This window comes from Dryobates pubescens, chromosome 5 (genome assembly GCF_014839835.1).
Source record: "Dryobates pubescens isolate bDryPub1 chromosome 5, bDryPub1.pri, whole genome shotgun sequence".
NCBI classification, from domain to species: Eukaryota; Metazoa; Chordata; class Aves; order Piciformes; family Picidae; genus Dryobates; species Dryobates pubescens.
Window position 1 is genome coordinate 9778514 of NC_071616.1, and position 19907 is coordinate 9798420.

General features: G+C 42.5%; 1 protein-coding gene across 1 annotated transcript in view; it reads left to right on the forward strand.

The window, feature by feature from the left end:
* The window catches only part of MAP3K9 (mitogen-activated protein kinase kinase kinase 9), a 62192-nt gene extending 44395 nt beyond the window's left edge, over positions 1-17797 (forward strand). The window contains exons 5-11 of the mRNA XM_054161569.1: positions 282-457; positions 2891-3131; positions 5191-5313; positions 6039-6192; positions 11579-11691; positions 12387-13202; positions 14515-17797. Of these exons, the coding sequence (XP_054017544.1) occupies positions 282-457; positions 2891-3131; positions 5191-5313; positions 6039-6192; positions 11579-11691; positions 12387-13202; positions 14515-14996 (2105 nt within the window). The 3' untranslated portion in view covers positions 14997-17797. The remainder of the gene's footprint in view (positions 1-281; positions 458-2890; positions 3132-5190; positions 5314-6038; positions 6193-11578; positions 11692-12386; positions 13203-14514) is intronic.
* Positions 17798-19907: the final 2110 nt, after the last annotated feature.

Genomic DNA, 19907 nt, shown 5'->3' on the forward strand with positions numbered 1-19907 from the left:
GTAAACCTCTATTTTATTTGGCATATTGGTGCAATAGAACTTAGAGATCAGGTAGTTCAATACCTTAAGTGATGTTGGATGTTTGTCTAAGCATGAAAGCAGGAATTCTGTACCTGGGCTTGTGCCTGGACAATAGTCAATGCAAGAGGGAAATGGGAAGTATGGGGTAACACAGTGTGCATGCCACTCTCAGCCACTGGGGATCAGTAAAGTACTGCTCATCCTCTCAAACCTCCATACTAAGAGATGTCGAACAGTTGCCTGTCTTTGTTCTATCCTAGATTGTTGGAACCCCGACCCACACTCACGACCTTCTTTTGCCAGTATCCTAGACCATCTCACTGCCATAGAAGAGTCTGGTTTCTTTGAAATGCCCAAAGATTCCTTCCACTCCCTGCAGGAAGACTGGAAACAAGAGATCCAAGAGATGTTTGATCAGCTCAGAGCCAAAGAAAAGGTAAGTAGAGAAGAACTCTCCATACTTGTGCTCTCCGGATCATAATTTCCCCATTTCATAATTCATCATGCATCATTGTTCAGTGCATCCCAGAGTTAATTTTGTATGTGCTTTACTGGAGCTTGTAATAAGTCCCTGATTCAATAGCAGGTAATGCTGCACACAAGAGCAGAATCATGAGTAAAATAAATACCTGCATGCTAAGCTGCTACTCTTTCTAATATTGCAGTGAGCTTCCATGATACACTATGCAAGCTGCTATAGTGAGTTGCCTTCATTGTTTAATGCATCTGATGTAACTATTTCATGGTGAGCATCTTAACCGAGAAGCTCAGTGATAACTGTTAACAGTAAAAGTGGGAGAGGTAGTTTCAGCATATATGCTCTAGCAAACATTGCAGCTTCAGTTCCGTCAGGTTTGTGCTTTCAAGGTTTTGGGCACAGTGGATGTGGAGAGACTCTAATAAACATGAGTGCTACCATGGGGATGGTCCAATAACTGTTACAATTGAAGTCCACCTGGGTAAATAGCAGGAAACAAAAAAGCTAACAGAAACAAAAGGACCACGTGGCCATCAACATCAAAGAGCAGAAGTTAAAAAGCTGAAGTTTTCTTCGGGTAAACTTGCTGAAAGCAGTTTGCTACCTCTGTGTTGTGGTCCTTACAGAGACTGTCTTTGGAGTTGTGAGTATGAAAAATAGAAAAGCAATGTGTTTTTAAGTTCATGGTCTTTTGCCTAAGACCAAATTCTTAATAAGCAGCCAACTTGATTGGAGCTCAGAACTTGGGTTTAGGAGGCAGAGAGAAAGAAAAGGAGACCTTTGGGCAAGGAAGAGAAGTACTACAACAATACATATTGTAGTAGCTTTGGGGGAAAATAAACCAGCAGGCATTTCCCTGCTGCTGTTATCCTGTGGCTTAACTGTGCTGGAACAGCTTCTGAAAACTAGAAACTTCAACAGGCAAACAGAAGGCCGAACAGCAGTAGCCAGACTGCCCTCAGGTTTGGAGTACTGGATTCCTCTGCAGCAAAGAGGAAAGAGATTGTTGGAGGTTTTTTTATCCTATTCACCTCAGGATTAAAATGTGCTAAACCTCCAGGGTGGTGGGACAGGTAGCAACGACGATGTGTTGGGGTTTTTTTGGTTTGCACTTTTTGGGGGAGGGGTTGTTGAGGTGTTTTGTTTTTCAAATCCAAACTAAAATCCATCTGAAGTTTAACTTGAATTCTTTAGATTTTTACCTTCTGCTGTGGAATTAGCCAGCTGGAGATAATTGTTCTGAGTGCTGAATTCTTTTGCCCTTGTGGTGAGAGGAGTGCAGTGAGAAGACATTTTGAGACGTCAAGGACAGTTTGCGATGATTCATTTTGTCAACAAGGGAAAGACAGAAAAGCTTGCCCTAGGCATCTTTCTGCCTAAGGAGCAGCCATGCTTGTTGGGAAATGATGGGAACGACCTCCTGATGATGTTTGCTTCAATCATTTTTATTAGAGCTGGGGTTTTTTTCTGTTTTTCCTTCTCTTCTATGACGCATGAGATGGCAAGGCTATTTTTTAAGAGTTTAAGTCAATACCAAAGTTAATGTAGGTACTTGCTGAACAATAACTGGAAGAAGTAATCCTCTCTTTATGACTAAATCTTCTTAGATTAGTTCCCATATGCATTGTCCTCTGCAGTGGCTCTTGTAAACATGTTCATGTCAGATATCCAGCACATTTTCTCATGACAATGAATTTAGGATTCACTTCCTTATTACAGAATGGTTGAAGCTGGAGGGACCTCTGCAGGTCATGTAGTGTGGCAACGCCAGATGGCTTTTGAATGTCTCCAAGGAGGGAAAATCTACAACCTCTTTGGGCAATGTGTGCCAGTGCTCAGTAATGCTGACAATTAGGAAGAGTTGCTGGAATTTCCTGTATTTCAGTGCGCATGCATTACCTCTTGTCCTGGCAGTGGTCACTGTTGACAAGAGCCTGGTTCGATCTTCTTTGCACCCTTCCTTCAGGGTACTCCCTTCCCAACCTACTCCCACAAGCCTTCTCTTTTCTAGGGTAAATAGTCCTATCTCTTGCAGCACTTCTTCAATGGATAGATGCTTCACTCTCTATCATCTTCATGCCCCTATGTTGGACCCTCTGCAGTATGTCCATGTCTATCTTGTACTGGAGAGCCCAAAAGTGGATACTGGATTCTGGGTGTGGCCTCAAAAGTGCTGATGTCCTAATCTTAATGATGTTATGAAGGGCCATGAATGGCAAGCACAGAAGTTCTTGAGGATCGTTTTAGGATTTTGGCTTTCAGCTGAGCCTTTAAACAGTGGTGCTAGCAGTGCTGTGAGCATTGCTGCTGTGCCTTCAGAATAGGTTATGTCAGTCTTAAACCACAAGTCACAAGGTAGCTTTTCATTTCTCCTTCCCTATCTCCCTGCAGGAGCTGCGCACATGGGAAGAAGAGCTGAGTCGTGCTGCTGTTGAACAGAAGAACCATGAGGAGTTGCTACGCAGGCGGGAGCAGGAGCTGGCAGAACGTGAGATTGACATCCTGGAAAGGGAGCTCAACATCATCATCCACCAGCTGTGTCAGGAGAAGCCTCGGGTGAAGAAGCGCATGGGGAAGTTCAAGAGGAGCCGGCTCAAGTTAAAAGATGGCAATCATATCAGCTTGCCTTCAGGTTAGTCTGTGTCAGGTGAAATGGGAGGAGCAGGTGAACCTGTGGCTTTGGAAGCTCTCCTTCACTGATGCTTATGCATTAGAAAGTATTGTGTATGCTCTGGGAAAAACATGCCTCTTTGGGATCATGAAATGAAATGTGATGCTCTGGTGGCTAGCATTTCCCAGCATTCCAAGTATGAAGGCCAAAAGTAAATTCGAGATGTTACAAGTTTGTTAGTCAGTGGCTATATATGCTTCATGGTAAAAATGTTGGTGTTACAGTTTAGCATGTTAATACTCAAAATGGTCAATTTAACAAGCAGTATACATAAAGAATTATGGAAGTTCTTGCTCTGGGAATGCTTTACATAATGATGCAGCAGAAACCATTATCTTCTGCCTCTTTGCTCTGTCCTGGTGAGACTACACCTGGAATATTGTGTCCAGTTTTGGGCTCCCCATTTGAAGAGAGGCAGGGATCTGATAGAGTCCAACACAGAGCCACAAGGATGACAGGGAGGACTTGAGCATCTCCCCTGTGAAGAGAGACTGAGACACCTGGGGATGTTTAGTCTTGAGAAGACTGAGAGGGGATCTGATCAATGTCTATAAATATCTGAAGGGTGGGTGTCAAGTGGAGGGGGCCAGTCTCTTTTTGAGAGTGCACAGTAATAAGACAAGGAACAATGGATGCAAGCTTGAACACAGAAGGTTTTACCTCCATGTGAGGGAAAACTTCTTTACAATGAGGGTGGCAGAGTGCTGGAATAGGCTGCCCAGGAGGGTTGTAGAGTCTCCTCTGGAGACTTTCAAAACCTGCATGGATGCATTCCTGTGTGGACTACCCTAGGTGATCTTGGTTTTGGCAGGGGGGTTGGACTTGGTGATCTCTGGAAGACCATTGCAACCTCTAACATTCTGTGATTCTGCGATCTACTGGATTTTTTTGGCATTGCTGCAGATTATATAATGGAGACTCAGCTTTGGTAAAAGAACAGGAGTGTGGATTTTGTAAATCGCCTAAGGTGCATCATTATGTCAAGGATGATGCCTTGCACTGTATTCATTGTTTTCTGCAAGAGATTGGCCATTGAGATGAGCAGTGGTGATGAAATGTGTGTGTTAACTGTGTCTGTAAACACCTGTTGCTGGTGGCTTTGCTAAGCTTAAGAAATGGTGATATGGTGAAAGGAATTTGTATACAGATATACTTTGGTATGAATGTCAGTCAACACACAGGGCTCTCTGTGTGTGTATATAGCACACATACAGTAAGAAGATGTACCATTGTGAGTGTGAGCACACATCTTTCTTCTGAAGTAACTGTGTATGATGAGAGGATACCAATTAACTGTTAAACTTCATTTATGGAGACAAAAAGATGTCAAGAGGAAACTGCAAAACAAGGCACCTCTTGACCGTAAGTAGAAGAGAATAGAATTAACCAGGTCGGAAGAGACCTTTGAGATCAAGTCCAACCTATCATCCAACACTATCTAATCAACTAAACCATGGCACTAAGCACCCCATCCAGTCTCTTCCTAAACACCTCCAGTGATGGCGACTCCACCATCTCCCTGGGCAGCCCATTTCAATGGCCAATCACTCTTTCTATGCAGAACTTCTTCCTAACATCCAACCTAAACCTCCCCTGGTGCAGCTTGAGACTGTGTCCTCTTGTTCTGGTGCTGGTTGCCTGGGAGAAGAGACCAACCCCCACCTGGCTACAACCTCCCTTCAGGCAGTTGTAGAAAGCAAGAAGGTCTGCCCTGAGCCTCCTCTTCTCCAGGCTAAGCAACCCCAGCTCCCTCAGCCTCTCCTCATAGGACTTGTGCTCCACACCCTTCCCCAGCTTTGTTGCCCTTCTCTAGACACGTTCCAGCAACTTAACATCTTTGCTAAACTTCTACGTAGATCCTGTAAATTGCACACTTTGAATTACCATTTCTTTGTTTTCTTATACTGAAAAAAAAGAACATTAATTGGGGAAAAAAAAAGTTAATTGAAAAAAAAAAAGAATGTTAACTGTACCTTTGAGCTTTCATTCTGATATTTTTCTCTTTTCTTTTGGTAACCAGATTTCCAGCATAAATTCACTGTGCAGGCTTCTCCAACGATGGATAAAAGGAAAAGCTTGATAAGCAGCTGCTCCAGTCCTCCTGCAAGTCCTACCATTATTCCCAGACTCAGGGCCATACAGTGTAAGGAGCTCAATGTAGTATTGAATATTGGAAATGTGCAGTCTGTCTGCGTGGTAAGATGCCAAGGTTCCATATCTAGGACAGGACTGGGAAAACAAAAAGTTCATAACTGCTTGTCTTGGGTCCTCCATGTACACATTTAGAGAGAAAGCTGAAGTGTATTGGTGACTGGGGGGAGTACCACCTTCTATGGAGTCTAAAACTTACCCACATTCTTGAAATGCTGCTGTCTAATTGTATAGGAAATACATTTCTTAGGTGTGCAGGTCAATTGAAAAAGTACTAATTTGCAGAAAGATCCATAAAACATTATTGATGCAGGTTAAGATACTGCTGGGAGTGAAAAAAACAAAAGGCACTTGCCATGGAAAGAATGTTCCTCTAATAACACAGAATGAGGCAGACAGGCATGTATTAGAAGTCTAAAAGGGATATTAATTAATGTGTGTTGTTTGTATTGGGTATTGTGACTGTGTCTCTGGTATCCGACTGGTTGCTCTAAAAAAAGAAACCAGTGATGGAATAAAGCTGTACAGCCTATCTGTACTAATTATGAAGGAATCTAGTTGTTAGATCTGTGTTGATTAATGGTCAGAATTGAGAGAAGCCTGAAAGGATGTTTTCATTCCTGTTCCAGTCTTTGTTGCTTTCTTTCTGTTGCTGTGGAACCAATTCTTAAATTTATTTATCTTTCCCATTTTCCACTGTTCTTCCCACTTGTGAAGTGACTCCTGCTGAAAGCAGTAAAACCTGGGGACGGAGCTCAGTCCTTCCAAAAGAAGAAGGAGAGGAAGAAGAGAAGAGAGGCCAAAAGAAAAAGGGACGCACTTGGGGACCGAGCTCCCTTTGTCACAAGGAGCTGGGTGCAGGAGAAGATGGGTAAGGGAAGTCCTGAAATTGTTCTGGTTTCCAGGTTCTAAGACTGGTTATGAGTTGGCTTACAGGAGATTTGCCTATCTTCTTGCAAACACTTTTCTGTTTCCAAACTTATTTGCTGTACCAGAGATGTTAGAGATTCAGAACAGATTACCCAAGTGTGTTGTGTTTAGTCCCTTGCTAGAGGTCCAGCACTGACCGATGCTGTCTATTTGTAAGCAGTAGGACTTCTTAACTGTGCAAAACTCTCTCTCTTAGCTTGCCTTTGTTTTCAGGCTCAGTTTTCTGTGGTTTCCCATCATACCTGAAACTACTTCTGCTTTACAATTCTTAGCTTTTTCCTCATCTTAAATGCTGTTATTCAAAAAATATCTGACAGAGCCAGGCAAATATTTTCCCTTCAGGCTTTTGCGAAGGACACATACCACATGTACCTTGAGTGAAAGCATCCTGAATGTGATGTATGCAGAGGTACAGGTTGTGCCTCTGTTTCTTCACATTCCTATTCTTTGGCTTCTCTTTTTTTTGTACACATGTGAAACATTTATACCGTGATTCCAATGGATCATTGCCAGAGTGCTGCTTTCAACATAGGAGTATCTTGATCTTCTGAGAGGTTTGAATGCCTTGTGATTTTATTATTATTCTTTTTTAATGGAGTTTGAAATTTTTTCTGCTGATAAATAGATCATTTGGCTTGCCATATTTTTTAGCAGGGAAAAGAAAATACATGGTTATAATATGGCTCTAAGATTATGTGCTCAGCTGTGAAATTCCTGTAAAGTAGACCTTTACATAATGCATCACTGTTTCAGTCTTATGCAAGATGGCCTGGACCTTAGCATTCTAATGACATTCAAATGTGTTCTTCCTTAAAGGTACCCTTGACATATTAACAGGGCAATGTGGAGGAAGCTTCTTCAACTCCTGCCTATGCTTTACCTATGTTGTAGGTGGAGTATAACATTATGCAGAATTAAAACAGATGTCATACTTTGCACTCATTAATTATATAAAAGGCCAGGAGATCACTGAAGCTGGTAGAAAAACATTTCTACCTTAAAATCCTGTTACAAGAATTCTAGGAATGAAGCTCTTCAGTTTTCTCTTCATCACTGAAGCAGTTAATTGCTTTTGGGCACAGACAGCTGGAAAGGAGCTTCTTGCTAGCGATGGTTGCTTTTAAAACTGTTCCCTTTACAACTGAGATGTTGTATAGAATTCATCACTTTTCCCAGGGTGACTCAATAAATACTCTGTAAAATGCCATCACTGTATCTGAAACATGAATGGCATTGCTGAGAGAGCAGTAAGGTTAACATAGAATAGAATAGAACAGAATAAACCAGGTTGGAAAAGCCCTTCGAGATCCTCGAGTCCAACCTATCACCCAGCACCATCTAATCAACTGAACCATGGCACCAAGCACCCCATCCAGTCTCTTCCTAAACACCTCCAGTGATGGTGACTCCACCACCTCCCCAGGCAGCCCATTCCAATGGCCAACCACTCTTCCTGTGAAGAACTTCTTCCTGACATCCAGCCTAAACCTCCCCTGGTGCTGCTTGAGACTGTGTCCTCTTGTTCTGGTGCTGGTTGCCTGGGAGAAGAGACCAACCCCCTCCTGGCTACAACCTCCCTTCAGGTAGTTGTAGAGAGAGTAAGGTCTCCCTTGAGCCTCCTCTTCTCCAGGCTAAACAACCCCAGCTCCCTCAGCCTCTCCTCACAGGGCTTGTGCTCCAAACCCCTTCCCAGCTTTGTTGCCCTTCTCTGGACATATTCCAGCAAGCCAACATACAGCAAACTGCTGCTTCTTGCTGAGATCACAGCAGACTGCAGATTTTAATTTAGCTGGACAGAGTTAGAATCAGCAGTAGTGATTCAAATGATAGGGTCCTTGCTATTTTTAATATGTTGTAGTAAAAATTTTGGAGGGTAGGTGGATAAATATTGGGGTAAAGTGAGGCGAGAAACTAGAGATAGAAAAGGCTAGGTCAAGTCTTCTCCATGACACAGCTGCTTATATGACTTGGAACTTGAAATCACTTTTATCACTTTACATGAATTCTCCACATGAGATTCTCCAGATGAGAATTACAAATTTATTCAAGAATTGCAGTGAAGTTCTGTAATACAAGTAAATTGTCTTACAATAAACATCAAATAAAGCCAATCATGAAAAGGTTACGCAGTTGAAATGGGCTGCCCAGAGAGGTGGTGGAGTCACCATCCCTGGAGGTGTTCAAGAGGGGATTGGAGGTGGCACTTGGTGCCATGGTTTAGTCATGAGGTCTGTGGTGACAGGTTGGATATGATGATCTTTGAGGTCTCTTCCAACCTTGGTGATTCTGTGATTCTATGATTCACCCTTCCGCATCTGTCTGAGCATAAGGAATATGCACAGCAGCAGGAAGTGGCTGTGCTGAGCTGCAAAGACTGGGTTTTATGTTGCATCAGTGTTGTGACAGTTCACTTGTTGCCTTATGGTATATTCTCAAGGATATCTGCTGAAGTCTTAACTGTCTTCAGACCTGACATTGATTATTACTCTCAGACTGTTACTGTGGCATTTTCATGCTGGTGGTGTTACTGGTTTTTATGGAAGGTGGTGCTGGATGTGGGGTAGTCATAGTCCTTTAGCAGTTATCTCTTAAAATCTTGCAAGCTTATTAGAGGTGAGTCTGAGAAAAGACACTTCTTACTCAGGACAGTATTAATGTCTTAACATTGTGTTACAGAATGGTATTAAGACACTGGAGATCCCATCTTACAGTTGTATGGAGGTGCTTTTGACTTCCCAGTAGAAAAAGACAACAGAGAGGTAGATCAACCATAATACAACAGATAGTAATAACCTTCCTGTTAGGTAATGTAAATAGATTAGAGGTATCACAGTATCACAAAGCATGTTAGAGGTTGGAAGGGACCTCAAGAGATTGTCCGGTCCAACAGTCTCTAGGTTCCCGAATTGACAGGCTGATGAGTGAAATAGTTTTGGTGCTAGTGCTTTCAAATCATTGCAGTAAATCTTTCCTTGAAGCAGTAACAGGCAATACTGCTGTAGTAGGCATGTTTTGGATTGTTTTCAGAAGCACACTACTGACTCATTTAAGAGGATGCGTAGCTATCCTCTGCGTGGGTCTTTGGGGTCTGCTTGTAATTAGGGAGAGAGAAGGGAGAAGGTGCAAAATAAGAAAGGGAAGGATGAAGATTCTATAACCTTGAGGCAAATGTACCAGGCCTTGAAGTTATTCTGGTAGCTATTTATCTTTCTGCTTAGTCTGAGCTGCTCTTTGTCAGTAAGAGCAAATCTTCAGCCTGTTTTTTTGCAAGGGGGGATTGCTCTGAGAAGCCATAAGGAAGCAAACTAAGTTGATGTGCCCTACTGTACAATAAAGGGCAATTCCCAAGACCAGATACGACCAGATACTCCCAGATAACTGTGACTGTAAAGTGAAGGCTAACTGAAGGTTACTGCTGCCGATCACTTTTAAATTTGCTATCTCTGCATATACAGAACAGAGTGTATATATATATATGAGTATATATATATGTGTTTTCCCAGCTCCACTGAAATCTCTTCCTCTATAGTCTCCTACCTGTATTGTAAAGAGTTTTGACCTTTGGGTTTGAGGGTGACCACAGTACTAACATGGTTTGGTTTTACTTACCAGCTTTCCCTTCATATACTGCTCTGTTTATAAGTACTTATCCTAACTATGTGTGTTGTACACAGCAATAATTTAGATACAATGCTCATTATTTGGTGGGTTGTGTTCCACAGCTAAGTCTAGTGTGGAGAGAGTGGATCAGAACAGACCCACACAATGAATTGCATCTCTGTTGTAAAACCATGCCGTCATGTCTTGACAAGTAGGGTACAGCATTGTCCTGTCTGGGTTCCAAGTTCATAACAGGGTACCCTATTTGCCAGAATGGTTAATGATGGGAGGAAATGATGGACTTTCAGGGCAGCTGAGAACTCCACAGGATACTTCTAGTGCAATTCTTACAGCATTGCCTTCAACCAGTACAATATGTGCTGAATCAAGTTTAGACCTTGGACCTTGCTGTAGCAATATAGTTTGGTGACAAGCAGAGCATCCCAGTTAGGTACAGAATGGAGGAAAAATACATACCAAGGCAGAAAAATCCTCCTATAACTTTGTAATCCTGCAATGAAAGCCATCTTAGAAATGCACAGTGGTTCTGGTGGAAAATAACAATCACAAATGAGAACTTCTCTACGTTCATATCCCTCTTTCTCTGTAAGGGAAGGATTGTAATGAGTTAGGACCTGTTTTATGAAAGAACAATACAAGACAGTAATGGAGCTGGAAGAGGTCTCATCTCCTTTAAGTTTTAGGTTCTTTCAGTAAAAAGTTGATACTCTTGTGTGTGCAGTTGAGGTCATCTTTCAAACTCCTTTCATTCATTTTCTATGTATCCTAAGTGTGTGTTACCTTTACACCAACACTATGATGTGTTTCACATTGGAGTTTGGAGAAAGGCACCAGAAATCCCCCAGTTCAGGCTATACTGATAACCAAACAATAAAACTTTGAGTGTTGATATGTCATAAAGTTATGCTGATTACTGAAGTTTTCTGATGTGATTAGAATACTGCAGGGAGCAACCAGGATGATGGTAATGAATACTTCTGCATGGAGACTACTAAAGAATTCAACTGCCTGCTGACATACCTTTAAAGGCAGCCAAAGTAGGGATTTGGGGTTGGGGTTTTCATTTGGTTTTGTGAGGTTTGGGTTTTTCTGTCTTGTTTTTTCTTGTAAAAGAAATAATGACATGATTTGTGATTTTAGTTACCTCTTCATAATCCAGAACTTATGCTTTTAACTGTCTGCACTTGAGTGCAGTGTTTTCTTCAGTGGTGAAATATTGGGCTTTGGGTTTATAATAGAGGGATGACTCTGCTGTTACAATGGCTTTATCATATTATTGTCCCAGTGAGTGATCTTTGACTTTCCTTGTTCATTTGTATTTCACATGGAAAGGTTTGTGAAGATCTTTTTCCTCTCCTCCTGCTGAGCACTTTGTGTTTTGCCTGCCATGGTAGGTTTTGCTTTGGTTTAAACAGAAAACATTTAATCTGTTTTTTGTGATGGTTTCTATTATTCTGCATTCATAGCTGTTGGTTATCAGCAGAGGTCTTTTGATTGCCATGGTGGAACAAATGAGAAAGGGACTTTGACATTAATTGTTTTTAAGGTGTTGTAAAGATGTTGCAAAATGTCTGGCTGTGGGAGGACTTCTGCTTTTATTAGTTAATGTAATATATGCATACCCTGAATAGAGCAACAGAGAATATAGAAGGAAATGAAATTTGGTTGTACACATGGTATATTTCCTCCCATTTCTACTATTTCAGTCTGAAAGCTCTGGTAGAAGGATACAAACAGTGGTCATCCAGTGCACCAAACCTTGGCAAAATCCAGAGAACTGCACCTGCTTTTCCAGGATTCACCAGCTTAGCAGAGATAGGTAAAGGAATTCCCTGATTCCCTGGGCTTTATGTTCTTATCCTGGCTTCCATTCACATTTGAATGAATCTCTCCTTTCCTGACCTTCACCTGGTACATTACAGCAATGTTTTCATTTTGGTGGTGTAAGCTTTTCTTTTATTTGTTGTGAAGTCATTTTTTTTTTTCTCCTTCTGGATTTATTTTTATTCACCTTTCTGCTTGTGCTACTTACCTCTCAAGCTAACAAGTTTCTCAGTTCCTTTCTTGCTCAATGCTATGTCTCAGTTCCTTTCTGGTTAATGATAGATGTGCAGCGTGGTTACACCTGAACTCAGAAGGAGAGATCCTTAGAATTTGCCTACCTTTTGCTCCTCACTTCCAAACATAAATTTACTCTAGAAGTAACTGAGGTGTAGATCAAGTGTTCTGCACTTTATCCCAAATAGATCAAAGTGTCACCAATTTCTTCCACTTTGTTAGGGTTTCCAGTTGCTTGTCCCTGCCTATCTGCTTTGAGGACAATAGCCTGTGAGTGTTTGGCAGTTGATGAATGAGCTTGCAATGAGGACAGTCACATCATCTGAGAAGCTGCTTTTTTTCTTGTATGTTTGTCAGTGAAGATGTGTGGTGGTTTGAGCCTTAACTGGGACTTAAAAGCTCAGAGGGGGGGCCAGTGTTACATTAATGCAACATCTGATTTCATTTGCTTTCCAGATGATGAAGACAGTGAATGTCTTAATGGGGAGGGCAAAGTGCACCCTTCACCAGGGCACAATCAGTCATACCTCTGCATCCCATTTCAGAAGAATGAAGACTGGGATGGCCCTTCTAGTGATGCCAATGAGGAGTCCACCCCTGTGAACTCTGCTACTAGTACCCCACAGCTGACGCCCACCAACAGCCTCAAACGTAGTGGCTCCCACCACAAGCGATGTGAGGTTGCATTGCTTGGCTGTGGAGCAGTGCTGGCTGCTGCAGGCCTGGGCTTTGATCTGTTAGAAGCAGGGAAGTGTCAGCTGCTGATTGAGGAGGAGCCAGAGGCACCCAAGGAAGAGAAGAAGAAGCGTGACAGCATTTTCCAGCGAGCTGGACGCCCACGCAGGAGCACTAGTCCACCTTCCCGAAAGATCTTCAGGAAGGAGGATCCCATGTTGTTGCTAGGCGAGCCATCCACATCCCTCACCCTTCTTTCCCTGTCTTCCATTTCTGAATGTAATTCCACCCGCTCCCTGCTGCGCTCAGACAGTGACGAGATTGTGGTGTATGAGATGCCTGTCAGCCCGGTGACTGTCAAGGCTCCCTTGCCAGCCATTACCAACCCACTAGTCAATGTCCAGATTGAGAGGTTCAAACAAGACCCCCACCAGTCCCTGACTCCCACGCATGTGACGGTCTCTTCCCACACCCAGCAAAGCGGGCATAGGCGCACCCCTTCTGATGGGGCCATCAAAGGGAGCGGACTAGTTGTCAATGGGTGCCCAACCAGTGGATGCCCTTCCAGTAGCTGTTTAACTGGAGCACTGGGAGCAGGTAGGTTTTCAGCCATCTTCCTTTTCCTCTTCAGAACAAAGACCCAAACAGTATAATTACTTGTTAGGAAGTAAATGTGTTGCTGATGCAGCATCCATTGTGATGGCCAGCCCACAGGAAGAGCTTATGGGCGCTGTCTTTACACAAGTAATGAACAGAGTAATCCAGTAATGGTCTCTATTCCAGCAGCACTGCTGTAAGGAGCCCTCACTGCTCCACTGTCCTGTGAGGCAGAGGCGTATTGGTCTTAGATAAAGATGGTACAAATTGTAGCATCTTTAGATTGTGCAGATTGTGCATTTTTAGTGTTCCTTGAGACTCCATCTCGATTACCTTTATAAGCTTCTTTGTATTGCTGTTATGGTTTTTAAGTAAATTGTGATCTTTAAGACAGTGCAAACCGGATCTCTAAAGGAGTTTGGGGCTGTGCCACTTTTTCTCTTTGCAAGCAAGAGGTACCTTCCTGGGCAGGTGGTGTTCTCGTTGGAATCTTTAGGAATGGCTGCAACTTGTTAATGTTAAAAAAAATGCTTTCTTGTTTTCTTGCCCTAGTAATTCAGAGGGGGGAAAAAAAGGACCAGAATAATAAATTTAAATCAGATTTAATGAGATTTTTCCCAGTGGTAAAACAAAATACGAGGTTGTCCTGTGGAATTGGCAGTCTGCAGTAAAATGTGGGTTAATGCAGCTGAGAATATTCATCAAAATGGTATTCATGAGGATTTAAAAATTCAGTTGTTTATAGGAGACAGAAACAACAAAACCCCAAACAAACAAAACCTACATACAAACCAAACAGAGCACCATCCCCTACCCCTAAACAAAAAAACCAAGCAGGAAGCATCCACAGTAGGTAGTATTAATTGGCTTTTCCAAGAATTTGATCCTGCTTGCTGCAAACAAGTGTCACATGCTGCTGTGCCAGTGTCTCGCTCATCCATTTGAGTGGATAGGTGATGTGCCCAACCAGTGCAATTTGGAGAGTCCTCACCTCTGGTAAGAGGTGAAATCCATACTCTCCAATCTGAAAATTGAGTAAAAGGAGAGAATGAGCAAAACTTGCTGCTTGTCCCTGGTCAGTGAAACAGGTGTCTTGCAAAGTGTTGAGAACGGTGTAGGCGTAAAGAAGTAAGTTGCTCACTTCAGATCGATGTAATATTAAAGATATGGTATTTGGAGATTCTGAATAGAGGCTTTCTGCATTGAAAATGTTACCACAGTGTGCATACAATAAACTAAGATCTGTTAGAACCGTTGAGCATTGACATCTAACATGTTTCCCCTCTTCTTTTACATCCTCTGTTTTGGATAGGTGTATTAAAAACACCTAGTCCAAGTAGAGATCCCAATGAGGTCCCTCGCCTGCCAGACCCCAACCTTGTTTTTCCTCCAACCCCAAGACGATGGAATGCACAGCAGGACTCCACACTGGAAAGACCCAAGACACTGGAGTTCCTGCCCCGGCCACGTCCTGCAGCCAGTCGGCAGCGGCTTGATCCCTGGTGGTTTGTGTCACCCAGCAATGCCAAGGGTGAATCTTCTGCCAACAGTTCAAGTACTGATACTCCAAGCAATCTGGACTCTTGTTTCGCTAGTAGCAGCAGCACTGTAGAAGAGAGACCTGGACTGCCTGCACTGCTTCCTTTCCAGGTGGGTCTTCCTGTAGAGGAGCGGACACTGTTGGACATAGATGCTGAGGGGCAGAGCCAGGACAGCACCATTCCGCTATGCAGAAGTGAACTTAACACACACAAAGCTGCAGCATATGAACTCAAGCAAGAATTCTGGTCTTAGTATGAAATCCACTGGGGATGGTGAGCCCCTCTAAATTCAGTCCTACTTTTTGCACTGAGAATGCACTTTGAAGACAGATGAGATGGAGGGATGCTACAGAGATCATATGGTGCTGCCTCTGCTGAAGTTGTGTTGTTCAACTGCCTGATTTTTGTCTGCAGTTGGATGAAACTCGGCAAATCTGAGCTGCTGACTTTTGCTGTGGGGTTTTTCTGTAGTCTTCCCTGCCCTATTACTGCAGTTTGAATCCGCAATGAGCTAAAATTATCATATCAAAGTCTTTGTTACTGACCTTGTAGGATTTGGCACTTGGAGTAAGTGTATTGGTATCTATTCTGGTATTAATCAGTATTTTCAAAAGTCTGATATTACACTACAGCAGACAGCAGTGTTTGATGTTTTCCCAAGGAGTCCAGAACAGAAACAAGTAACTCTCTGGAGACTACCTTCTCTGAAATGTATTCAGATCATTAGATAGGCCTGGGAATCATGGTACCCCCACTGAAGGAGCAGAATTAGCCATCTTAGACTCGAGTGTCCTCTTTTGCTCACCCGATTGTGCAAGGTGGAACAGATTGCAGAGGAAGGGCATGGCATCTCCGCTGAACAGACTAACTTGGCTGTTGGGAACAAGCAGGTGTAGTTGATCCTGGCTTCGAGGCAGGTTGGATGGACTTCAGTGATCTCTTGAGGTCCTTCTCAGCCCTGTTCTCTACATCCTTGTGCGTTCAAAAAGGTGAAGGCTTGTGGTACAGCTGTTCACTTTAGCTTGCTTTTTTTATTTCAATCTTTGGTTCTGTCATCCTCCTTTTCCTCCCCTTGTATTCGAGGCTCATAGTCAAGCTGCCTCAGCTCTGGGAAGGGGATCAGTAGGAGCTTTCTCTAAAGCTGTGTTGGCTTGCAGAAGTAAGTTACATGTCCCCTCATGCTGTTCTGTGTTTTGTTGTTGTTTTTTCTTCTTGTTTTTCCTCCTTTTGTACGCTTTTTAGAAGTGGCCCTTGAAATCCAAGACTCTTCTCATGCACACTGATACTTGTTTAAGGCTCTTCTGAAATTGAGGCTTGTCAGAAGTTGGGTTGTGCAAACAGGAGTTAAAACATCTGGATTCTGTTTTATTTTGCCACTGACTCACTGTGTGACCTTGGGCAAATAATGTAACCTCTGTGCCTGAATTTCCCCATCTGTAAATAATAGGAATAATACCTACCTCACAGCGGGAGGGGTTGGGACATATGTAATAGGTATCAAGTCCTTTGAGATCTTTGAGTAAAAGGCACTACAGACATGTAAAACTTCATTCCTGTGCAAATACATGAAAACTCCTAACTGGAGCAAGAACAGACCCCCATCTTGCAGGAGGAGGTCACACAAATAGGGTGTGCTGATGCTCATGGCTTTCTGTACAGAGTCTGGAAGTGTCTGTGCCTCTGCAGGTATACCTCACTGGCTTCAGTCAGAGCTTCACCCTTCCCCACTTCCAGCATTATTTATAAGGGATGTGGCCTTTATACGAGTGTCACAGGGCCGTTTGCGTTATTGCGGGGTACAGCATATCTGTTCGCTCTTCTTGTACAGATCTGTGCTCGCCTTGCTAACCTACAGACTGTTTGGGTGCAAACAACTCATTTGACACTGCTGTCGATGCAGCGCTTGACCTGTTAGGGCAGTCCAGTCCTGTTGGAGGGCAGTGTAGCCAAATACTTTCTTGCAGCTGTCAGCACAGAGAGCTTGTGCGCTTAGATATTTGTAACCTGATGTTAAAAACCAGCATGTGTGGGGAAGTACTGTACTTAAGGATTCTTATTGTTTGAGGGCTAAACCAAACATGTTGCCATTAGTCAAGTGCACCCTTTTTTTTCAAGCAGTTACAGTGTGTTTTCATGTACAAGGATCACACATCTCTTGTCACATTCCATGAAAAGTATTTAATGGCAGAATGACTTTTTGTTGCCTTCCCCAGTGAATGCTCCAGAGCTAGCCTTACGATGCTACACTAGCTGCTGAAGCTGGATAGACTGTTGACTCTGTAGGCAAGGTAGTCTCACACGGGGCTAAGATACTTTAAAAAGAAAACTTACACTTCTTTATTTAATGCAGACCTTTAGGCATTCAACTCAAGGAAAGCCTTGTCAGAGGGACTTAAAAGCAGCAGATTGTAACTATTGACTTTCCATCATCTCCCTTACCACTTCAAGAAGTCTGAAGAAAAACTGGATCAGCTGTTCTGAAATGCAGTGTTTTCTATCCAAAAGGTATCATTAGAAATGTCATAGGAATCATCATCTGCTCTGCAAAGACGTTGCCTGGAATAGCTCCATTGGAACAGAAATGTTTAAAATCCATTCACTTGTGTGGAATGGGAAGCTACCTTTCTAGCTGCCTTTCTAGGTAACACCTTGTTTAACTCAGCCCACTAAACTTTCTGATAGTTGGCCAGTTGCTCTCACCAAGTTTCTCTCGAGTACTCAGCAGGCAAGGCAGTTGTAAAGCCAAGCTGGTCTGTCACTTCTTTTGCTTAGTGAAGTTGAGGATGAAGTGTCAAACATTCTTTCTCCCTTTTAGAGAATCACTTGAAGGAAGTGCTATATAGCTGACCTATTAGAAGTACTCTGCTTGACAGAGCATTTTCCCTGAGGCCAAATGGACATTGTTATATTGAAAGAGCTGAGTAGGATGAATGACAAGGAAACAAGATGAGGATTTTTGCCCTAGAGAAAACTGCCAGAAATACTAGGTAGAAGCATAATGTTTGGGTGCTTTTAAAACACTCCCTGGATTCAATGAGCTTCATTGAATCTAGCATGTGAAACAAAGTAAGGTTGTCATTGAGCACTGGCCCATACCTGTCTTCCAGAAGGGAGCCCTGTGGCTAACCTGAAGTATCAGGCAAGAGGAATCTGTTACAGAAAGCAAGCTATTGGTTTTAGCAGACTGGCAGAGGGGGCTGTCAAGGCAAAGCATTATCTAGTGCTTTACCTCATGGATTTCCAATAAGATGTTACAGCTGATTTCCTGAGTCCTGGAATATGTTTAAGTTAGCTCTCTCTGCATCCGTGGATCCCATTCTGGCTTGATTTGTCTCCTTTCTTAATCTGTAGCATTTTTTTTTAGTCCCAGCTGTGGGTGCTGAGGTGTTCCAAATTTCCAAAGGAGGTGATAGGAACCTGTCAGCTCACAAATGTATTACTATTTTGTCTGCCAGTTAGTGGTGTTCCCATTTGTCAGGGACATTCGTGTTTCAGAATACTGACTGACATACCTTTCCAACAGTGTTCTTGAGGGACATGGTGAAAATCTTGCTATTAATGATAAAAAACCCCCAACACCTTACATATGTATTTGTTCTCAAATACATGAATAAATCCACACACACACCCCTTTTTTGTTTTGTTTTTGAGAAAAGTTAGAAAAAGGTAAACCATGAGAGCACAAAATCACTGAGCAGTTTAGGACATAATGACAAAAGAATGGGTAAAATGTCCTACAGTAATTATAGGGCTCACAAAGAAGAAATTACTTTTGGGTTTTTTTAACTGACAGTAATAGCATTAAAATTTCTGGTTTGGAAATAAAGGTGTTTTCTTGGAAATAATCAGCTGCCAGTATGTGTCACTAATTGATGTCACTGATGTGCTGGTTTAGGAAATAGAAGGAAGTTTTCAGGTGTTCAAAATGTGCTCCCCTTGTATCCCGTTTGGTTTTCCCGTGAAATCAGGGGGAAAGCAGAGACAGCAACCAGTGCAAAAAAATTGCCCATTTTTGGTGAAATTTCTACTGGTTTCACAGAAATTGAGTGGGGGACGTGGGTAGGGAGAAGAAAGCTTTGTGTCAAAACTAAGGCCATAATAGTTATGGATTGTCACAGTACATTAGAGGCTGGAAGGGACCTCCAGAGATCATCAGGTCCAACCCCCCCTGCCAAAGCTTGTGGACTGCATGATACTCTGTTTTGCCAGCAAGTAGATCTTAATGTCTTTTCAGTCCTCTTCAGAGGTGTGAATGTAACTTGTTATGGTTTGGTGGTGGGTTTTTCAGTTCAGCTGATTTGGTTTCGTTGTGTTTTTCTGCATATTACTATTGCAGTGGCTTGATGCTCAGTATGGGGCAGGGAACCTCAGTGAAAATACTCTTTTTGTGATGGTTTTCTAACAAAATGAGTATTTTCAAAGTGATTTTTTTTCAGTGTTGATGTGGAAAGACCTGTTGTGTTTTGGTGTGCTGTTATGATGTAGCTTTCTGTACCTCTAGGAAAGGGAGCAGTTGCCTTCCTCGTCACAGCACGCTGTTTACTTTAAGTCCGCATGGACAATACTGCTTAGAGATGTTGCTTCAATTAGGTATGAAGCTGGATACCTCTCAGTCTGTTGAAGGTGAGGCAGTAATAGTCAATTAAAGAAAAGTCTGCCATCTGGAGTGTTCTTGCTGAATAGAAAATGAGAGGAAGCCTATCATGAGTCACTTTTCTATTTCAAATTTAGCTTTATTTGCAATTTAATTCATCTCTGTAGGATGAATATGGGAGCTGGAGTCCCATTAGCTAGGTGGAAGCAAACCAAATACTAGATCCCAAAATTCAGTGGTAGCCTGGTAGTTCTGTAAGTTGGGGGTTTTTTTAAGCTAATACCAGTGAGTTTGTTTCTTTGGGATTTTTTTTTAAGCCATTCTTCTTGGTAAAAGTACTTACTGCTTTCTAAATTTTTCCAAGTGATTTTTGAAATTCTCTCTAGATCTCTTACCAAGTCTCTGGCAAGTAAGGAGGCTCATATCTTGCATGGTGATACAGGTCCTTCTTTTGGCTTCACATTGTGAAGTATGAAACAAGGATGCCTATATTTGGATATGAAGATCTCTGCTCCTTACCCTGTTAGAATAGAATAGAATTAACCAGGTTGGAAGAGACCTTCGAGCTCC